General features: G+C 40.3%; 1 protein-coding gene across 1 annotated transcript in view; it reads right to left on the reverse strand.

Annotated features, from left to right (window-relative positions):
- Positions 1-4,457: 4,457 nt before the first annotated feature.
- LOC147678413 (uncharacterized) overlaps positions 4,458-20,300 on the reverse strand; it is a 115,002-nt gene continuing 99,159 nt past the window's right edge. Inside the window, exon 6 of the mRNA XM_086946004.1 lies at positions 4,458-5,810. Within this exon, the coding sequence (XP_086802130.1) occupies positions 5,593-5,810 (218 nt within the window). The 3' untranslated portion in view covers positions 4,458-5,592. The remainder of the gene's footprint in view (positions 5,811-20,300) is intronic.

Genomic DNA, 20,300 nt, shown 5'->3' on the forward strand with positions numbered 1-20,300 from the left:
CAACAAAGAAAGACTTTTGCCTAATGTGTTCAAAGTGAACATAGCTTGTAATCTGTTTTATGAGGACACTGATTGTGCATTCTGTTTAGGTTACATGTACAACTTCTGAATATACTTGTGATTTGTTAATAAGGACACAGATTGTGAATTCTGCTTAGGATACATGTACAATTTCTTGTTTGCTGTATGTGCATATCTTTTAGTTCTTTAAGCAGGAAAACAAAGTCATCTGAAAAAACGTGGAAGTGGGGAAAGTTATAACAGTTAGCAAAAGTAAGTGCAATGGGAAGTGGAGCTAATTTAGAACCTTTCATTTAGAGTTGATATAATTGTGCATTTGTATTTTTGTAGTGGAACTGCATGCTCCAGCATAAAACCTCAAGGACTGAATCTCCTTCACCATCACATCTCTGCTAACCTGTACCGACACATCACACCACTTCCAGGACGCGAAGCCTCTCTTAGTAGATCGCAGGTAGGACATTTAAAACTGAAAAAGGTTGAGAAGATTACAGTGTAGAACAAGTGTGAGAGAGAGTGTCAATCCCTTTTAGAGACTAAGATGCTAAGGTGAACTTGTTGTATTGCAGGTCGACTACAAGAACTCACATTAGCGTCAGATCCGGCCACTCTCCCTTTTAGCTATCCAGCATCTTGGCGCGTAAATCTACAAACCACCAGAGGTAGGATAGGTTTCAGGGAGTTTGGCTCATAGCGTCTCTGCAAAACCCTACAAGCACCTTACAGGTAAGATTGCACAGCCTTGCAGGTAAGAGTGACTTGAATCACCTGACAGCGCTTATGCGGCGTGAACGTAGGCGCTTCCAGGGGCGCTTACGCGGCGCACCTGAGTGACGTTTTGGTAGCTTTACGGAAATGCAAATTCATTTTCATTCGGAAAATCAAAAGTACTGCTTTATAAGTATGGTACAGAATATCTTGCATTATTATTTAGTTATCATACATATTTTTTTTTAACAAACGCAGAAATAGCGCTCTCGCTGTGCTCTCGGGAGAGCTTACCGGTGCGCGCACCCTGAGCGCACCAGGAAAAAATTATGAAAAAAATATATATTCGTTGAACAAAATTTTTTTTTCAAACAATTTGTAAGAAACAGCTAATAAAAAAAAAACGTAGGTTACAAAGTCGACATACAAAGGAATTCGCTTTTAAAAAAACTATGAATTTCACTGAAAAAACCATAGGTTTCACACTTGTTATAGTTAGAAATTAGCATTTAAAAAACCTTTGAAATTCACTGAAAAAACTATAGCTTTCACACCAGATATAGTTAGCAGAACATTTTACTCATACAAAACCATTGAAATTCCCGGTTATAGGTAGTTGGACTCACTATAACTCGCTCGCCCGCAATCCACTGCTGATGTCACATATTACATAATTCATGACATGGTCAGTGACATCACTGATGACATCTCAAATGACATCACTGATGACATCATCCATGTGATAATACGATGCACCTCCTCACACTCTAATCTAACCTTTGATACACACAGTGTTAAATACAAACTACCATTCCAGAAATGATTGACACACCAATACCAGTAACTACATACGCACTCACTGATTTCTAGGTCTACACACACATCCACTGATTCACCCATACATTCACTCATACATACAGTCACTCATCAATAGAACACTATCATATCCACTCATACACTTATACAGACACTCACACGCTGACACTCATCTACAGAGTTACTCACACACCTAGTCAGTTATGCAAAGAATCAATCACACTCCCATTTCCTCAACTACACAGTTTTACTCACTAATCCTTACTTAATCAAACATATACTAACACATACTTACTCTTTTACAATCACTGATACAAGTACACATTGATCCATACAGTCACTTACGCAATCACAGGCTCTCATGTATAGTCATTTATACATGCCAACTCTCATATGCACTGTGTTTTACATATGTACTTACTTGGACATGGAGCACTGAGATAGACATTCACTCACCAACACCCATACACACTCAACCCCCCATACAGCTCTTTCCACATGCACTCTCGAACCCATATACCAAATTAATCAACTGCTCACACATCTATGCACAAAGTCACACACCTCCCAGCCACCCACACACACACACACACTCACCCTCACATACAAATACTTGGGCAATCAATCAATAACCCATATAGCCACTCATATAGCTACTGATCAACACATGCAGCAGCTTACACAACAACAGACATACTGATGCACACATTTAGACAGTTTAGTCACTAACCGATGCATTCAGTAAGACACATTTAATCACTCACTCATACAGTCAGTCACGCACCTACTAAATCCTTCATCCAGACACTCATACATCCACTCATTCTTCAATGTATAAAACATATTTTAACTTTACAGAAACACATTCACTGGAGGATGTCATCAGTGATGTCATCAGTGATGTCATCAGTGATGTCACTGACCATGTCATGAATGATGTAATATGTGACATCATCAGCAGTGGATTGCGGGCGCGCGAGTTATAGTGAGTCCAACTAACTAGAACGTGGGAATTTCAATGGTTTTGTATGAGTAAAATGTTCAGCTAACTATACCTGGTGTGAAACCTATGGTTTTTTCAGTGAATATATATATATATATATATATATATATATATATATATAGTTTTTGTGTGCGTCAATATTTTACATTGTCTTAGCAAGGTGGTGGAGCTTTCCATTCTGTTCACTGTCCTTACATTGCTAATCACTTTTATCTACTTCTGTCTATTGATCATAGCAGCACATATATTATACACTAGAATCACGATGGTGCAATAAATATTGAAAATGCCCCACTGTGTATTCTTAGTATATATCTGAGAGAAAGAGCAGTAGTGACTGAGCAAAAAGGTTCTAGATCAGTTACCAGGAGCTCGGAGAGTGGTTCAGGGATGTCATGTTCTGTGGTTGCCAAAATTGTTGCTACCTGTTTAGGTTGAGGGGTGCATCTGGTGACATTGTGGGCTAGTTGGTCTCAAGGATGCACTATCCTGCAGAGGAGCATCAAATTAGTCTGGCACCATCTGTACTTTTATGTTGCCCAACAAATGCACAGTTACTACTGGGAAGTGTGGAATGACACAATACTAGCAACATTTTATGAAGGTCACTTTTGCATGAGAAAATAAACAAGTTTACATTTGCTCATCCAAAAATCTGCTCAGTGATTGCAAATTGATTTCCCCACATCCTACTTTTCCCTCCCTGTAAAAGGTTTTACTCTTGACTTTCCAGTCTTTTTCAGAGTGGAAAGAGATTGTATAGGGGTTGAAGAATACCACTAATCATGTACCTTTTTGGAAGTGCACCGACTCACATGGTATTCCATCACTTGAACGAACTCTTATGCCTCTTTCTGACCTGCACTGAAGAAAGGTGGCAAAATCAGAGCCTTGCTAGAATCTAAATCCATGTATAATATGAGTCCTGGAACAATCACAGAGTCTATTATCAGAGTTCTGATATAATGAATGTGCTGCCATAATTTATCACCCTCACTTTTTTTAAGAGCATTCAAGAGTTCCCCAGAGAGCATTAACAAGCTGCTTGCTTACCGCTCATTTAATCTGCACTGCGCCGTATCTTGTGCGCCCGCTGCCTCTAAATCAGGTGACTATAATGGAATGGTAATGTCCACGGTGTATTAATTTTGTACCATTTCAAGATTGACAGTGTGTTGGTTCTTAACATGGTGGCCATGCCTTAACTCTTCAAAAATGATACACTATGTCCAATACACTGCTATGTTTAATTTTATTTGTTGCTGCAAGCATATGCCTGCCATGCATATGCTGTTGAGTTTTTTGGGGCTGCTTTGTTGTGCAAGTGTATAAATGCAAGAATGAGTCAGTGGGTGGATGAATGGATGTGTGAGTGCAAGAATAAGAGGCACTTTCATTTATAAGCCAGACCAGTTGACATTTGCATGGCTTGTTTAAATTAACGTTGACTGTCAGGCATATTTTCACACAAAAATTCACTCAGAGCCCCATATTACAGTTCAAGCCCCATTGATTATTATATGCAGAAACAGTGCACTGTTGGAGTGGCAAATTCTATGCAAGGAGGGACTTCTCACTGAAGTAGCAGAAAAAGGTCCAGGGTGAAAGAACAGGATGACGCTCTACTCAAAGAGCTGTATGGGTATACCCTTTCTGGAGCTCTTCCGGCTGCCTTGGTCAGGAAGCCAGCAGGAGTGGGGGAGGTCAAAGTTAAGCTAAGTTGGCCAATTCCTCTTGGGCAAAACCACTACGTAAGAGGGGAACCCCTGGAACGATAGAGGTAGAGCACTAGGGGAAAATCAAGGTATCATACAATCTTACAAGCAGCTCTACCGATCCGAGTTGTAAGTCGTTATATAAATAGTCACTCAGGCTAGACCATGTGTAAACAAAAAGGAGTAGATGAATCAATTATTATGACAACATTTTATTCTTGTCTTATTGATATTCAAAAGCAGTGGATCAGTATCAAAATCTATTCTGGTTACATAACAAAATATAAACACAACAACTGGCCCAAATAGTGACACTTTCCATGGACAGCCTAACACACCGCATTCATACAATCAATCATTCAAGGGTCCTTTCAAACCATGAATCCACACTGAACATTCATCACCAATGGATATATCTTAGTCAGATAAAACGTCCCAAAACAACATACAATAGCAAAGCTCATATTTCTTCAATCTAATTCGTTAAGTCCGATCCACTATTCGGTGGATAGAATGTCAAAACAACAGTAGTATATCTAAGTATAACCGATTTGAAAACATAGGCTAAATTGGCACAAGTTGGTTTAACAAATGTTAGGGACAAGAAGAGAGACAGTTGACTGTCAGGCATATTTTCACACAAAAATTCACTCAGAGCCCCATATTACAGTTCAAGCCCCATTGAATATTATATGCAGAAACAGTGCACTGTTGGAGTGGCAAATTCTATGCAGGGAGGGACTTCTCACTGAAGTAGCAGAAAAAGGTCCGGGGTGCAAGAACAGGATGACGCTCTCCTCAAAGATCTGTATGGGTATACCCTTTATGGAGCTCTTCCGGCTGCCTTTGTCAGGAAGCCAGATGGAGGGTGAAGGTCAAAGGTAAGCTAAGTTGGCCACTTCCTCTTGGGCATCAGACCCAGGCGGTTGTTCTGGTCTTCTTCAGGAAGAGGCCTTGAGGCTGCAATAAAGATAATTCCTGATGGATTCAAACACGGTCCTCTGTTGATTACATGAGGCTTTTTACTGGAAAATATTGGTGTTTAATGACTTCAAATGATACACTTTGAATGACACGACCAGTGATCAGGTCTTCGTGACCTTTAGTTTGTCAACCTCATACTCGTACATTTGGCTTCTAATGGTTTCAATGGACTCCTTTTGGTCTTTGTTCATTGGGTCCATAGATTTTTCTTTTGCCCAGCACAACCTGGATCCAGAAGAGCTGCTGATGGGGCAGAAAAAGGAGTAGACCAGTAAAACATGTTTAGATGATGTCCACTGGTCTGACACCCAACAATACCAGGTCTACAGAAATGTCGATCAGGAGTTAGGATTCAGCTCTATTTCTACTCAGACTTCTAAAGAAACTGTGGATGAAGCATTCCACAGCCAGAATAACGCAGACCATGAAGAGGAACAGTCCCAGGAAAATGTAAAACAAATTTGTAATCCAGAAGGCATAGAGGTAGAGCCCCTTGTGGCAGTAGTTTGCAGCAGTGGGGTCTGTATAATTTGGGGCATAAATGGAATAAATCCAAACGTTTCCTGGGAGAGAAAGAGATAAACATCTAATTACAAGTGATGAATATAAACAGTTTGCATTTGGAATACGCTCAAGACCAACAGTTTTATACTCATTTACCTAAACTCTGTCTTGGCACCAAAAGGGGAGCTAGCATGGAATCAAACAGGGAGAGATCAGAAGGAAAATAAAAAAACTGTCCAGGAGGAAACAAGATGACAGCGAGGCAGAAAGAAGGCACAAAGGAAGAGGGTGAGAGTGCAGAAGGGTGAGAGAATTAGAGGCAGAGAAGGACTGGAAAGAGTAAAACACAGGAAAGAATGGGGGCCAAATGAGGAGAAGAGAAAGGATTAGGCAGCAGTATGGCTGCATCAAAGAGACTGCCACAGCTCATCAGAAACATCCAGAACCCCCAGAGGCCTTTAACACACAAGTGAAGTCTGTGTGCTGTCCCCTCCAGCGTTAGTCATGCATAGAAGTCTCATTCTAACAACCATGTTCTCTTTTCACCTTCATTTTCTGCCACTGTTTCATCCATTACCAACTGGATACATTTTCCAACTTTATTTTTTTATAAAGCACTACTATAGACTACTACCCATTACTGACAGACGTCGAGGTATCACAAGAAAGAAGCGAAGACACCAGATTTTACAGAGCGGTAACAAACAGTCTTCATGGAAAAAGTGTACTCTTTCAGCAGTCATATTTAATAGAAATATCTAACACACATTTCAATATTACAAGGTATACACAACTATTGATTTACTAGTAGGCTAGATAATGGTATTTATATGCAGACATGTGACCAGCCAGTACTGCAGGACACCACAGCAGGTTTACAGACTGGCTTCATGCCGAGACCAAATTGGGACATCGGATGAGACTCCTTCCGAGCCTCGAACAGCTGCCCATAACCTTTACATAGTGTTTTTTCAAGTGTCCGTAAGTATGTTGACACTTACACCACACACCTTAGCATGTGTGTAGGCACTTCACTTTTTTTCACATGGCACTTTCCACTTTGCCACTCACCAGTCTCACTCTCCAGTCCTGAAGAAGGCCACTAACATATACCTTCGCGGGCTGAAACATGTAGACCACTCACATAGTCAACTAAGGATAATAAGTTCCCATTTAGTTGCACTACACATTTTTTACCCATATCTTGAGCCGCCACTTACAAAGTTTACAGGCAAGGATTCTCCGAGATATTTTTAAGTATAATTCACGTCACATCACACATTCACAACACACCAGCTCCGCTGTGATCAGGCGTCGTAGCACAACCAGGGGGCATTCAGCCACCCGGTTGGGACCCCAGTGATGAATGACACCAACCAGGTTGGTATGTGAGGGGTCTTTTAAACAAATGTAATGAGTCCATGTACTAACCATACTAGTGATTGTACCATACCTACATAGTGGGCTCGTCCAGTCTTGTTTAGCTCATCATTATACTGGGGTTACCGACACCCCACAATTCCCTTGCTCTCCCATTGTTTTTTTATGTAACATGCGTGCCCAGCATACTTACTAGGAATGCGCAGGTATATAGTAACTGCGAGTATGGTAACTATGGAAACACGTTGAATTGAGAGTAGGATACAGAGTCTTACTTTGTCCCGTGAGGGCGACCGATAGTGTATATTTTGATATTGGTGCCCTGTGTTTACAGAGTTGGCGGACACCACAAGAACCATTTAAGAGGACGGTGGGCCACTGTGGAAGGGGCCATCAGTGACTCTTTACGAAGGATTGTCCCTGTTTTACCAGGTAAGAGAGTGGACTTGCTCGAAGTATGAGTAGGTTTGGTTTAGTAACCATCGCAAGACTTGACTTCATGTTTACTAGAGCTGCTCCTTGATTAATCCCCGTCACTGTAATCTTCTTGATTCTAATAGGAAGTTATCTAGTCCTTGGATGTTTCTGGAGACTACGCTTCAATTGGAAGAGTAGTAAGTAGCTGGTCATCCTCACTCTCCAGATGTTGGTGCCTTTGCCTTGTGCAGGGGTAGCTTGGATCTAGTCCACACATTATACCATAGTTGGCGTTGCTTGAGTTGTGGGCTGTTATTGATTAGGTTTTATTTATTTTATTATTTATTATTATTTTTGTTCCTTTGTGAAGGGCTCAAGGTGGCTCATGTCCATGACTTTGTAGTAGTTTGATTCACTTATATATGTGGAAACACTGGTCTATGTAGTGGTTGAATGACACTATGGTTTTTGATTGCTCCCACTGGTTCTCACCTCTGGTGTTGGTGGCAGTTACTGTTCACTGGGGTGGCGCAGAGACATTTGTATTTGAATTAGATAGACCCGATACCTTGTGGGTCTTTTCCTGTGTATGTGTAGGTTCTCTATTCACCCTTGTCCTGAGGAGGCCAAGATCCCTGGAGGCCGAAACGCGTCCACAGGCCATTTTCGACAAGAGGAGTCCGTTGATATTCTGTACTTGATTGAACTTTTTGGTTGAACACAATCTGGAATTCTGGTTCAGAACTTTGTAGAACCGATTGTGTTTGTACACAACTTCCTCTTAGTGGACCCCCTGATTGAATAGGGGGCCACGCTCTTTGACTTAGTAGTTTTTCTTTGGGTGAAAAAAGAATTGCTTTCTTGTGACAGTTTTTTGTATTTAAAAATGTGTATATAGATATTTCGTTGAAATAGAGATGTATGTATATATGTGCATTTGATTTGATAAATAATAGTATGTAAAAAAATATAAAAAGATTGACTGCTTTGAAGTACGGATTACTACAAATAAAATTAGTAAGCATGATATTACTAGGCATGTGATCATTGTACATAAAATAGTTCTAAAATATCGAGAATTGTGTTCCCCCTGTTAGGGAACGTCTAATACCTGACTTGTATAGGACTTTGATATTGATCCCTCCCGACCATTTCTGCTCCTTGAAGCAGCATATAGAATAGGTCAGGTGTTCATCAATCATTGTTCGGGGCTTAGGAGATCGCCTCTTTTCGATGTAGGTCTTGTTTCCTAGATTCCAGATGTCTTTTAGGCATCAGAAGGTTGGGAGGAGAAATGTATATGTGTGTGATGAGCCATTGCAGAAAAACAGGCCTTTAATCCCACAAGGACCTCAGGCTGTGGGCCGGTATCCCAGCACATTACCAATCTTGGCAACCAACACAAGGCTGTGTATCTACTTGGGAGCAGGATATCTCAGGCATATCGTAGTGGCACTATCAGGAGTGAGGGTCTATCTTCAGCTGTGTCATCAAGTATAACTCACCGAATAGCTCTTTCCAAAAAGCTGTCAACCCTGGCAATCCTGGGACGTGTGTATGAATCAGATTCACTATGTGAGCATCTGAGACTTGTTGCATTCTTGAAAATCCAAATAGCTTGAAACTCTGCTGAGGAGTAATTTGATCACATAAGACATCAGACATGAACGAGTCCATGTCTGCTATTCAACAACATACCGTTTATCTGGGCACAAACAAAGGCCAGCTGTTAGTCTGCCTGAAACGTTTCTAGGTCTCCTATGAAGAGCTGTCTGCACATGAGAAGAGACTATATTCACCTATCTATTCGCCGGCTAGTTTTGAGCCTCAGGTCTGCCCTGACTCCATCATTGGTGTGGAGTTAAAACAAAGAAGCAACAAAGCAGTGGACCAATGAAACCAGAAGCGTGTGATGTGCACTGAAGTTGCCCAAAAGCAAAGTTCTGAATGTGGAGTTCACCAGATAGGGTCAATGATGTTCATTCCACTGTATGTTGCTTGTCTGCCCCTGCCAACTTTATCATTAGGTGTTTTAGGTTCATGGAAAAAAAAGAAAAAAAATGACTATGGTGGAGTGATGGGGATGTTCGTAAACAGCTATAAGAGTCTGGTAGGATCACCATTCTCATGAGGGCAATTTGCTTAGCCAAGAAAAGAGGCAATGTTATCAATCAGTCGACAACTTCAGATAATATGTTAAATGTTTCCGTGTTGTCTTTAAACACATGTTTTGCAACACACGTAGAGCACAAAATCCCCTGCTTGGCAGGGCAGCAAAATACACCACCCTTTAAACTGTATGCCTCACTGAATGAAGTGTGCATACCTAGAGAACAGCAGTGGGGATAAGGGGCATCCCTGTTGAGTACTGCGTGTTATATCAAACAGTGATCTTGGATACCGATTCCCATTCTATGCAGCATCACACACATGTAGCCCCATTTCAGGGAGGAACAAGCCTTCTACTTCAAAAAGGACTGCAGCGCCCTCACCTCTTGATGCAGCAGTTCTAAAGGCACGAAGAAAACTCGCAGACTTCATGCTGCAGAGCGACCAGGGACAAATCCAGGGCAAGTCATAATGATTTTAGAAAGTGTCTGGTTTCTCAAGATCATAAATTGTGGATATTTTAGTCTACCATTCTCACCAGGGGATTGAGCGTTCACTCCAATATACAAATTTATTCCAGGCAATGTGTACCAGCTGCTACTTATGGGGCGGGAGTTTGGGTCATTAGGGAGGTATGCGCTACCCAGACAGAAGAAAAATGCTTTTGTCGCAAGCATTTATCTGTTCCCCTTTCCTCACCCCACTTCACGTGCCACAGAGAGTTGGGACTGAGTTATATATGCGATCTAGTACAAACCTGCCCTGCTTTGCTGTGGCTCGTGATATGGAACACGACGAGGCACTCCTAACAAGAAATGTACTTCAATATGGTCTAGCCTGTGACAACGGTCTTGGTATTCCGAGCTGGCCTCAGTATCTTTTGCAGATATTGAGCTCCCTCAGGCATTCACCAATGTTGAAACTTGTGTCACACTGGGCAGGAGGTATGTTAGGTCTTCATTACTAACTCACGCAAGGGAGAGTAGGCTAAGCATGGAAATAGAATAAACCTCTATTTTGCTTTTATCTCGCTGTGGATCATGATAATATCTTTAGCAATTACTTGTGCAGAAGGAGAGGAAGATGGAAATTATTCTTTACTGATCCGCTTCGGGACAGATACAACAAAAACTAGTTTCCTTTAGGTTTTCAGCACAATTTTGAATCGCTTGTCTGCCAATTGTGATCAGAAATATGCAAAATGGTTTTAATACCGTTCATCAAATCTAGAAATTTGACATTGCATGCAGTAATTTCTTTTTCTGAAATAGATTTATGTCAGATGATATTTCTGTATAAAATATTCTGATATACAACTGCATTTTATTTCACTTTCTCATATTGCATTCAATGAAGTTTATATAAAGTTGTATGCCTTTATCACTTCACAACTAGATTACTGGAATATTCAGTATACTGGACTTTAGGCCACACTGCTTCACAGACTATAATCAGCTGAGAATGTGGCTGTGTGGTTCAAGGATAAACTAGGCCAATGCCTCCTTATCTTTCAACTCAGGTGATCGTTTCACTGGTTTACTATTAGAGAAAGGATTCTATGTAAAATGTGTTGTCCAGTGTTTTTAGAGATGGCTCGCGTAAATCTTTAAATCTTATGAAATATTTATACATCACCACATCCTTTGGGAAGCTCAAACTCCCGCTAGACTATTTCTGCAAAGGGAAGACAGTCAGCAAAGTTACTGCATTTAAGTTTGCTAGGCTGATTCAGAGTAGATGGGTTTTTTTAACCCCATTTTATTCTGAGTATGGAGAACCACACCTGATTTTTCCAGCTGGTAATTCCAGAAGGAATAACTGCATTAGGCTAGGGGTGCAGTAGCAGCCAATCCTCATTCCCTTTTTTTTTCTTTTTTTTACAGAAGGAGACTAAAATGCTCATCATTGCCAGTAAACCATTCCCCTCTTTGCTCACCACCCAACCCCAACCTCAGGTCCCAGCATACATTTATCACCTGCTCAGAGCAGGTGGTTAATGTAAGTGTTAAAACTTAAAGGAACTTGGAATTCCAAATGGATTTACAAGCAAACTAAATCGGTCCCAAATGGTAATTCCCCATTTGGGCTGTTACTCATCATTGCGTTGAACTGGTGGGGGTTTATCGCACGGTAATGGGAAACCTGTGATTTTACTGTTACCCATTACCATGCAACTTGTAATCAGGCCTTCTAGTTTACCGTGCTAGAGCCAGAATTCAGGCACACTTGAGCACCATCTTTCTACATCTTTGACAAGATCTAAAGGAGAACTTACAATCCAATTCTGCTATTTGAGCCACAGGACATAAAAAGGTCAGCACTGAGACCCCATGTTGGGGTAATGTGCATGTAGTATCTTGAGTTAGCATTCTAGTTTTTATGTGTTAGAGTATAGAGGGCATTCTGTTTTGGATGTATTGTTATGAATGCTGTAGAGGCTTAAACTGACTAGAAGAGCTGTGAAGGATTCTGGGTGTTGGTTGGAGCTTTGGAAAAAAGCCTGTACAACCTCACCAGGCCTACTGAATCCAGGCTTCAAGAGATTATTGCCACAGAACACTTTTTAAATATAGTAAAATCCAGAAATAGTAAGATTAGTAATGACTGGGGACTGATGCCAAGCATATCCAATCTGAAGATGTAGAATGACTCCCGTACTATCACCTGGGTCAAAAACATCCTGGTGCGGATGGGGAATCATTCAGGACAGGACCCTGCACTTAGGGAAGACAGTAGCGTGTAGGCAAAATATTTGCTAAAGCAGCACTCACTAATGTATTGAATTACACAACAGGGTTCCTTGCCTCTGGATCCTGGATTTATACAGAATTCACCATGACCCTATCGTTTCCCAGGGATCATGCTCTTCTGATAACCTGAGGAGATTGAAGCAGGGCCCTCGCTTCTCTGCCAGATCTGAAGGTCTTACTGTGTCATATGTTGGGTCTTAGCTATTTGAATTAGACTCTAGGTACAGAATTGTATGTCAAGACCAGAGGCTCCTATTTTGTTTTCCAATCTTGTGTTAATTTCTATAGCCTCCATGTCTTTAATAAAATTAAGACTTTCCTTCATAATTTACTAGGAAAAATCTACATGATCTTCCACTCTCCAGTTTCAGGTCTTCTAACATGGGTCTAGATTTGTTCATTCGAAGTTGTATTATAGCTGTCTCTTTGCCCTATCGGAACGTTGGTTTCACACAAACCCTGGACTCTTCTAAATTAGAATCCATGTGGGATGCTCTGTTCCAGTGAGAACATGTAAGATAGCGTTCATCTGAGAAAGGAAATCTCCAACTACGTAGCTTGAATCCTAAACATACCTTGTGTGAAATGGATTATTTGCATGAATTATTTCTAGTTTTATTAAATTAGTGTGTGTATATATATATATATATATATATATATATATATATATTCACTGAAAAAACCATAGGTTATAAAACCTATATAGTTAGGAATTAGCATTTACAAAACCTTATTTTACTCGCACAAAACCATTGAAATTCGCATATATAGTTAGTTGCGCTAACTATATATCGCGCACCTGCAATCCACTGCTGATCATGTCACATATTACATCATTCATGACATGGTCAGTGACATCACTGATGACATCACTGATGACATCACTGATGGCATCACTGATCACATCACTGATGACATCATTCATGTGATAATACGATGAACCTCTTCAGACTCTAATATAACCTTAGATTAAGCATGGGCGGAAAATCCGTTTCGCTCGCGGATTTTGCGGATTTTCGGGAAATTCGCAATCCGCGAGATTCGCGAATCTCCCGCAAAATCCGCAAATCCGCGAGCAGCGGATTTTGCTCGCACTGCTCGCACTGTTCGCGTGAGTTCGCGGCTTCCCAGTACAACTTCGGGCCCCGCGAATAAGTGCTAAATTGCAGAAATACGATCTTAGCAAAACTGAAACTACTTACCAGGTTCAAAAGTTCAGGCTCATCATTAGTAGCCATTTCCTGTAGTGCTTCCTGAGGGGGCCCTCCAGAGTTCAGTTGCCAGTTGCAACTATTATGTGACCCTGCTCTGAACCTCAGAATAGTTACACATATGCCACAAAGGTCCTGAATTACAGCTAAGGGAGACAAGCAGGAGCCAGGCTGGAAGTTAAAATCCATTAATCAGCCCCTAATTCATTATTGTCAGTTGGGGCAGGGCAGGTGTTGTAACTAATTTTGCAACAATGAAAGCACTTAGCAAGTGCAAAAGATCACTAATCAGGGCGCACTAAGGAAGCAGGTGCCAGCGAAAAAAATATTCTGTGACACATTAATCAGCCCCAAATTAATTCAGGTCACTTGAGGCAGGGAAGGTGTGCTTTGCCGAAAATAATGTACACTGGACAACCAGAGGGTGTGGTGATGAAACAGAGGGTGGCATGGGTGGGCCAGAGGGTGGCATGAGTAGTCAGAGAGTGGCAGTGGTGACAGAGTGGCAGTGATGAAGAAGAGTGTCCCAAACAGGCTGGACACGTAGAAACAAGTTCGCAAAACTTGCGACCCGACAGGTAAGTTCGCAAATTGCGAAATTGTAAAAACCCTCGCGAACTGGCAGAAACACGGGCGAACACAAAAAAAAAAAATCCGCAAATTCCCGCGAATTTTGCGGATTGCGAGTTCGCAAATCCGCAAAATTCGCGAACGCGAGATTCGCAAAATTCGCCCATGCTTACCTTAGATACACTCAGTGTAAACAGACACTCACAGACTGTCACTCATCCATGGAGTTACTCACACACCTAGTCAGTCATGCAAAGAATCAATCACACCTCCATTTCCTCAACTATACAGTTATACACACCTTACTTATTCAAACATATACTAACACATATTTACTCTCTTATACAATCCCTGATACAAGTTCACAATGATCCATACAGCCACTCACACATTCACTGGCTCTTATGCACAGTTATTTATATATGTCAACTCACATGTACTGTGTTTTACATATGTACTTACTTTGACATGTAGCACTGAGATATCCATTCACTCACCAATACACTCATGCACACAGTCAACCGCCCATACAGCTGTTTCCACATGCACTTTTGAACCCATACATCTAGTGAATCAACTGCTCACACATCTATGCACAGAGTCTTACACCTCCCAGCCACCCACACACACTCAGTCTCCCATACAAATACTTGGGCAACCAATCAATAACCCATATAGTTACTCATATAGCTACTGATCAACACATGCAGCAGTTTACAGAACAGACATAATGATGCACAAATTAAGACACTAACCCATGCACTCAGTGAGACACATTTAATCACTCACTCATACAGTCAGTCATGCACCTACTAAATCCTTCATCCAGACACTTATACATCCACTCATTCTTCAATAGGTAAGACATATTTTAACTTTACAGAAACCTACAGTCACTGGATGTTGTCATCAGTGATATCAGTGATGTCATTTGAGATGTCATCAGTGATGTCATTGACCATGTCATGAATGATGTAATATGTGACATGATCAGCAGTGGAGTGCGGGTGCACGATATATAGTTAGTGCAACTAACTATATATGCGAATTTCAATAGTTTTGTGTGAGTAAAATAAGGTTTTGTAAATGCTAATTCCTAACTATATATGGTCTATAACCTATGGTTTTTTCAGTGAATTTTCAAGGTTTTGTAAATGCTAATTCCTAACTATATATGGTCTATAACCTATGGTTTTTTCAGTGAATTTCAATGGTTTTTTAAAAGCAAATATCAAAAGCTGTAAAATGTATTCTTTTAAAGGAAAAATATATTTTATATGTATTTAATATAATTTTTTTATGTATATAAATTTTTTGAGGCAACAAATGTATCAACTATCATGCTGAAGAAGACTGTGGGGAAAAAAAAAACAAAGAGGAGGACTAAGAGGAAAGAACAATCAGTTCAAAAATACAATTGCTTTAAAGCATGAAGTGCTTTTCCACACATTTACATTTAAATAACCCATATTAGAACATACAAAATATCTACAGAGGAGACGGTGTACATTGAATTTTAGACTCTTCATTGGTACCTACATGTTGGTACTTACATCACCCACACAACACAACAGCTCTATTCAGAGCTACCCTACCTCAAAGCACTCTAAAATATTATTTTACTATTTCCCTTGGTTTTCCCCTTGTTACGCTTTCCGGAACGCTACCCGGTGCGCGGACCGGGCGCTAACCGTGCGAAAATATGAAAAAAAAGGTTTTTGTTTTTTTACATATATGGGCCTCCTCAGCCACCCTCAGAAAACCTAGGGGGTCAGGATATGACTCCCGTGCTCCTTATACCCATTCCCAACATTGTTTATCCTCCATCTTGTGACTAAATTCGTCTGAAACACAAGATGGCGGACTCCCGTTACGCTACCGGTGAGCTACCCGGTTCGGGTAGCGCTTCCACCGCGAAAAATCGAAAAAAAATGTTTCTTTTTTTGCCCCGCGGGGCCCTTTAATAGCCCCCACATTAATCCTAGGGGGTCAGGAGGGGTCTACCATGCCCCTTTCATTCATTTCCTCCTTCGTTTATTTCCACCTCTTGTCTCTCGATCCTACCGAGAGACAAGATGGCGGCCGCTCCGGACTGTTTAGAATGCTGAGTCACCGGAGTGCCAATCCGCTTCTCCTCGCGAAGTTCCGTTACGCGTCTGGTACACGAACCGGGGCGCTAACCGGGACGCTGTCACAGATATATATATTTTTTTGAAAGTTAATTTCTCAAAATCCACTGGAGCACATATCTTGAGACCTAGCAAAGGCACATCGGGCAAACAGTCTCTACAATTTTGCCAAGTTTCATAGAAATCCATTCATCCGTTCGAGCTAAAAGTGAGTCCAACCGCCCTATGGAAAACTCAATGTTAAAAACACGTTTTGGGACCCCCCTTTTTTCTCGGCCCCCGCTTGACGAAACCCCCCCAGACTTTCAGGGGACGCTCAGAAACAAAATGTGCCATTTTCCTGAAAATTTCAGCCAATTCCGTCCATCAACGCCAAAGTTATTCAACATAGAATTTTCAGAAATCCCTATTCAAAAAAATCCTAACTATATATACCTACTGGCGACCGCCAGTAGGATATATATATATATATATATATATATATATATATATATATATATATATATTCCAACAAACATCCCCCTCGAGAGATAGATGAGGCGCACAAAACTTTGCCTGCTTGCCTTTAATTCGTGCAGAAGAACAACGGGATAACAGCATTTAAAACCAACATGTTTCGTTTCTGCTTGAAACTTCCTCAGGGTATGCCTCAAAGGTCAATGTGCCACAGGTGAGCTTTCAATGTTCTTTTAAGATCTTTTTCCGATGGTCCCGCCCAGTTGAGGTTAACTTCCTTTTGAAAGTATTGCTTTATGGGACCTGTGGTTCATTAGCGCTTCTTGTAGTTTAAACCCTCCAGTGGGTGGTGCAAAGTTTCTCGTTGTGGTCACAGACCGCTTTTACATCTGCTACGTTTTGCTGCAAGTTTCCTCCACGTTAGCCAACTTTCAGGACTAACAGAGGGCCAAAACCGGAGTCCAGTCCCCGGGAGCACCGCGATCCCCTAATCCGTTGACACGGTTCCAAAAAAGGCTGGTTCAGGTGCGGGGACGCCTGGCGCTCTTTTCGTGGCTGTGCGTTTACTCCTCGGCAGAACCAAGCCGACTTACATTCCAACAAACTTCCCCCTCGAGAGATAGATGAGTCGCACAAAACTTTGCCTGCTTGCCTTTTCGTGCAGAAGAACAACGGGATAACTGCATTTAAAACCAACATGTTTCGTTTCTGCTTGAAACTTCCTCAGGGTATGCCTCAAACGTCAATGTGCCATATATATATGTTTTACATTTTATTTATACACTTGTCTCCTTGTGGACCAGATGAGACAGAGTACCTCTGAACTCCTCAGAATGCTAAACTATTGATCAGAAATAATGCATGTTCACTTTCACTAGCAGCCATTGCGTTTTTCACAACTGTTCTTGTTCACATCCTCGCTCCTGCCACAGTTCTATGCCATGGTGATTTCCGAACGTCAACACAAGCAGTGCGTGCGCAAGTTATGGCACTTATAGAACAAAGTATAGGATATAGCTTTTCTAGTCAGTGTTCGGTCTGAGGCCTGGCCACATGATAGGCCAAGAGGGGAACATGTGGGCTTTCAGCAGACCTATGAATTTAGTTAAAGAGGATCAGCCATTTCCAGGGTAAAGGTTTATTTCGGATCTATGACAGAATTTCGACAGACATAATTTCGACCTACACAAATATCGGCGTAACTATATCGATTGCAAGAATATCGACGCCCTATGTACAACATGGTAAGTACCAAAATATCGAAAAAGTAATATCGATGTTAAAAATATCGATGTCAAAAATATCGTTTTTTTTTAAATAACATAAAAAATACTGTAAATAATACTTTTAAATTACTTAAACATATTTAAATATATTTAATAATGTTAAAAAAAAATACATATTTAATAAAAAAAATTATTAACAAATCATATATAATATATACTTAACAATAATTAATATTCCCACTCCAGAGGGTGCAACAGTAGAGAAAGTGTTGGATAGCGTAGGGGTAAAAATTACTATTCCCACTCCAGAGGGTGCAACAGTAGGGAAAGTGTAGGATAGCGTAGGGGTAAAAATTACTATTCCCACTCCAGAGGGTGCAACAGTAGGGAAAGTGTAGGATAGCGTAGGGGTAAAAATTACTATTCCCACTCCAGAGGGTGCAACAGTAGGGAAAGTGTTGCATAGCGTAGGGGTTAAAATTACTATTCCCACTCCAGTGGGTGCAACAGTAGAGAAAAATGACCCTGAACCCCAAAAATATCCCTTTACCCAAGAACTGAAAACTGACCCAGAACCCTAAAAATACCCCTTTACCCAAAAACCCCAAACTGACCCTGAACCCTAAAAATACCCCTTTACCCAAAAACTGAAAACTGACCCTGAACCCACAAAAACACCCCTTTACCCAAGAACTAAAAACTGACCCTGAACGCTAAAAATACCCCTTTACCCAAAAACTGAAAACTGACCCTGAACCCTAAAAATACCCCTTTACCCAAAAACTAAAAACTGACCCTGAACACTAAAAATACCCCTTTACCCAAAACCTGAAAACTGACCCTGAACCCAAAAAAATACCCCTTTACCCAAGAACTAAAAACTGACCCTGAGCACTAAAAATACCCCTTTACCCAAAAACTGAAAACTGACCCTGAACCCTAAAAATACCCCTTTACCCAAGAACTGAAAACTGACCCTGAACCCCAAAAAATACCCCTTTACCCAAGAACTAAAAACTGACCCTGAACACTAAAAATACCCCTTTACCCTAAAACTGAAAACTGACCCTGAACACTAAAAATACCCCTTTACCCAAGAACTAAAAACTGACCCTGAACACTAAAAATACCCCTTTACCCAAGAACTAAAAACTGACCCTGAACACTAAAAATACCCCTTTACCCAAAAACTGAAAACTGACCCTGAACCCTAAAAATACCCCTTTACCCAAGAACTGAAAACTGACCCTAACCCTAAAAGTACTCCTTTACCCAAAAATAATTTATATTAAATTAAATTACTTCCTACCCTATTCCCCTATAAACTCTCAACCCGCTCCAGTAGTAAAACATATAATTTATTGAAAAATATACATAATTCTTCAATTATTCAATTAAAATAAATCATTGCCAATGAATATTTAATTTCAAAATAAATTAATCATTAAAAAATAATTATTTAATTACAAAAAAATTACTTCCCACCCTATTCCCCTATAAACCCACAACCCGCTCCAGTAGTAAAACATATAATTTACTTAAAAATATACATAAATTATCAATTAATTCATCAATTAATCAATTAAAATAATTCATTGCCAATAAATATTTATTTGCAAAATAAATTAATCATTAAAAAATAATTATTTAATTACAAATAAATTACTTCCCACCCTATTCCGCTAAAAACCCACAACCCGCTCTGGTAGTAAAATATATAATTTACTTTTATATGTTTTTAATTTATAAAAACATATTAAACACATATTATAACAATTAATTTAAATACTTAAATAAAATCTCTAACACATATTAGTAAATCGAAATTACTTACATCGATATATAAGCTATCGATATTAGTAATTTCGATATTACTTACATCGATATGTATGCTATCGATATAAGTGATTTCGATATTACTTACCTTAGGGTCGATATTCTGGCCATCGATATTCTGGACATCGATATTCTGTCCCTTCGATATTTGCAACTCGATATAAGTGTAAGTCGAAATGAAAGAATCGATATTTTGACTGTGTACCGTTTATTTCAGCTTCGTATGGAAGAAGGGCTAGTATGGTGTTACTGCCATCTCATTAGCAGCCTGAATACTATAAGCAGCAGGGGGTCTCCAAGTTCCACTTAATTGAAGTACAGGTCTGAAGACGTCATTCCAAATATGCTGGAGCACTTTGTGTGCGGCATTTTGTGTGTGTGCGGCATTTTGTTATTAAATACAGGTATTAGAAATTGGTTAGACTTACCTGAAGCGGAGGTGGAAGTAACCGGTTCAAGTTTCCC

Source organism: Lissotriton vulgaris, chromosome 12 (assembly GCF_964263255.1).
Source record: "Lissotriton vulgaris chromosome 12, aLisVul1.2, whole genome shotgun sequence".
Classification (NCBI taxonomy): Eukaryota; Metazoa; Chordata; class Amphibia; order Caudata; family Salamandridae; genus Lissotriton; species Lissotriton vulgaris.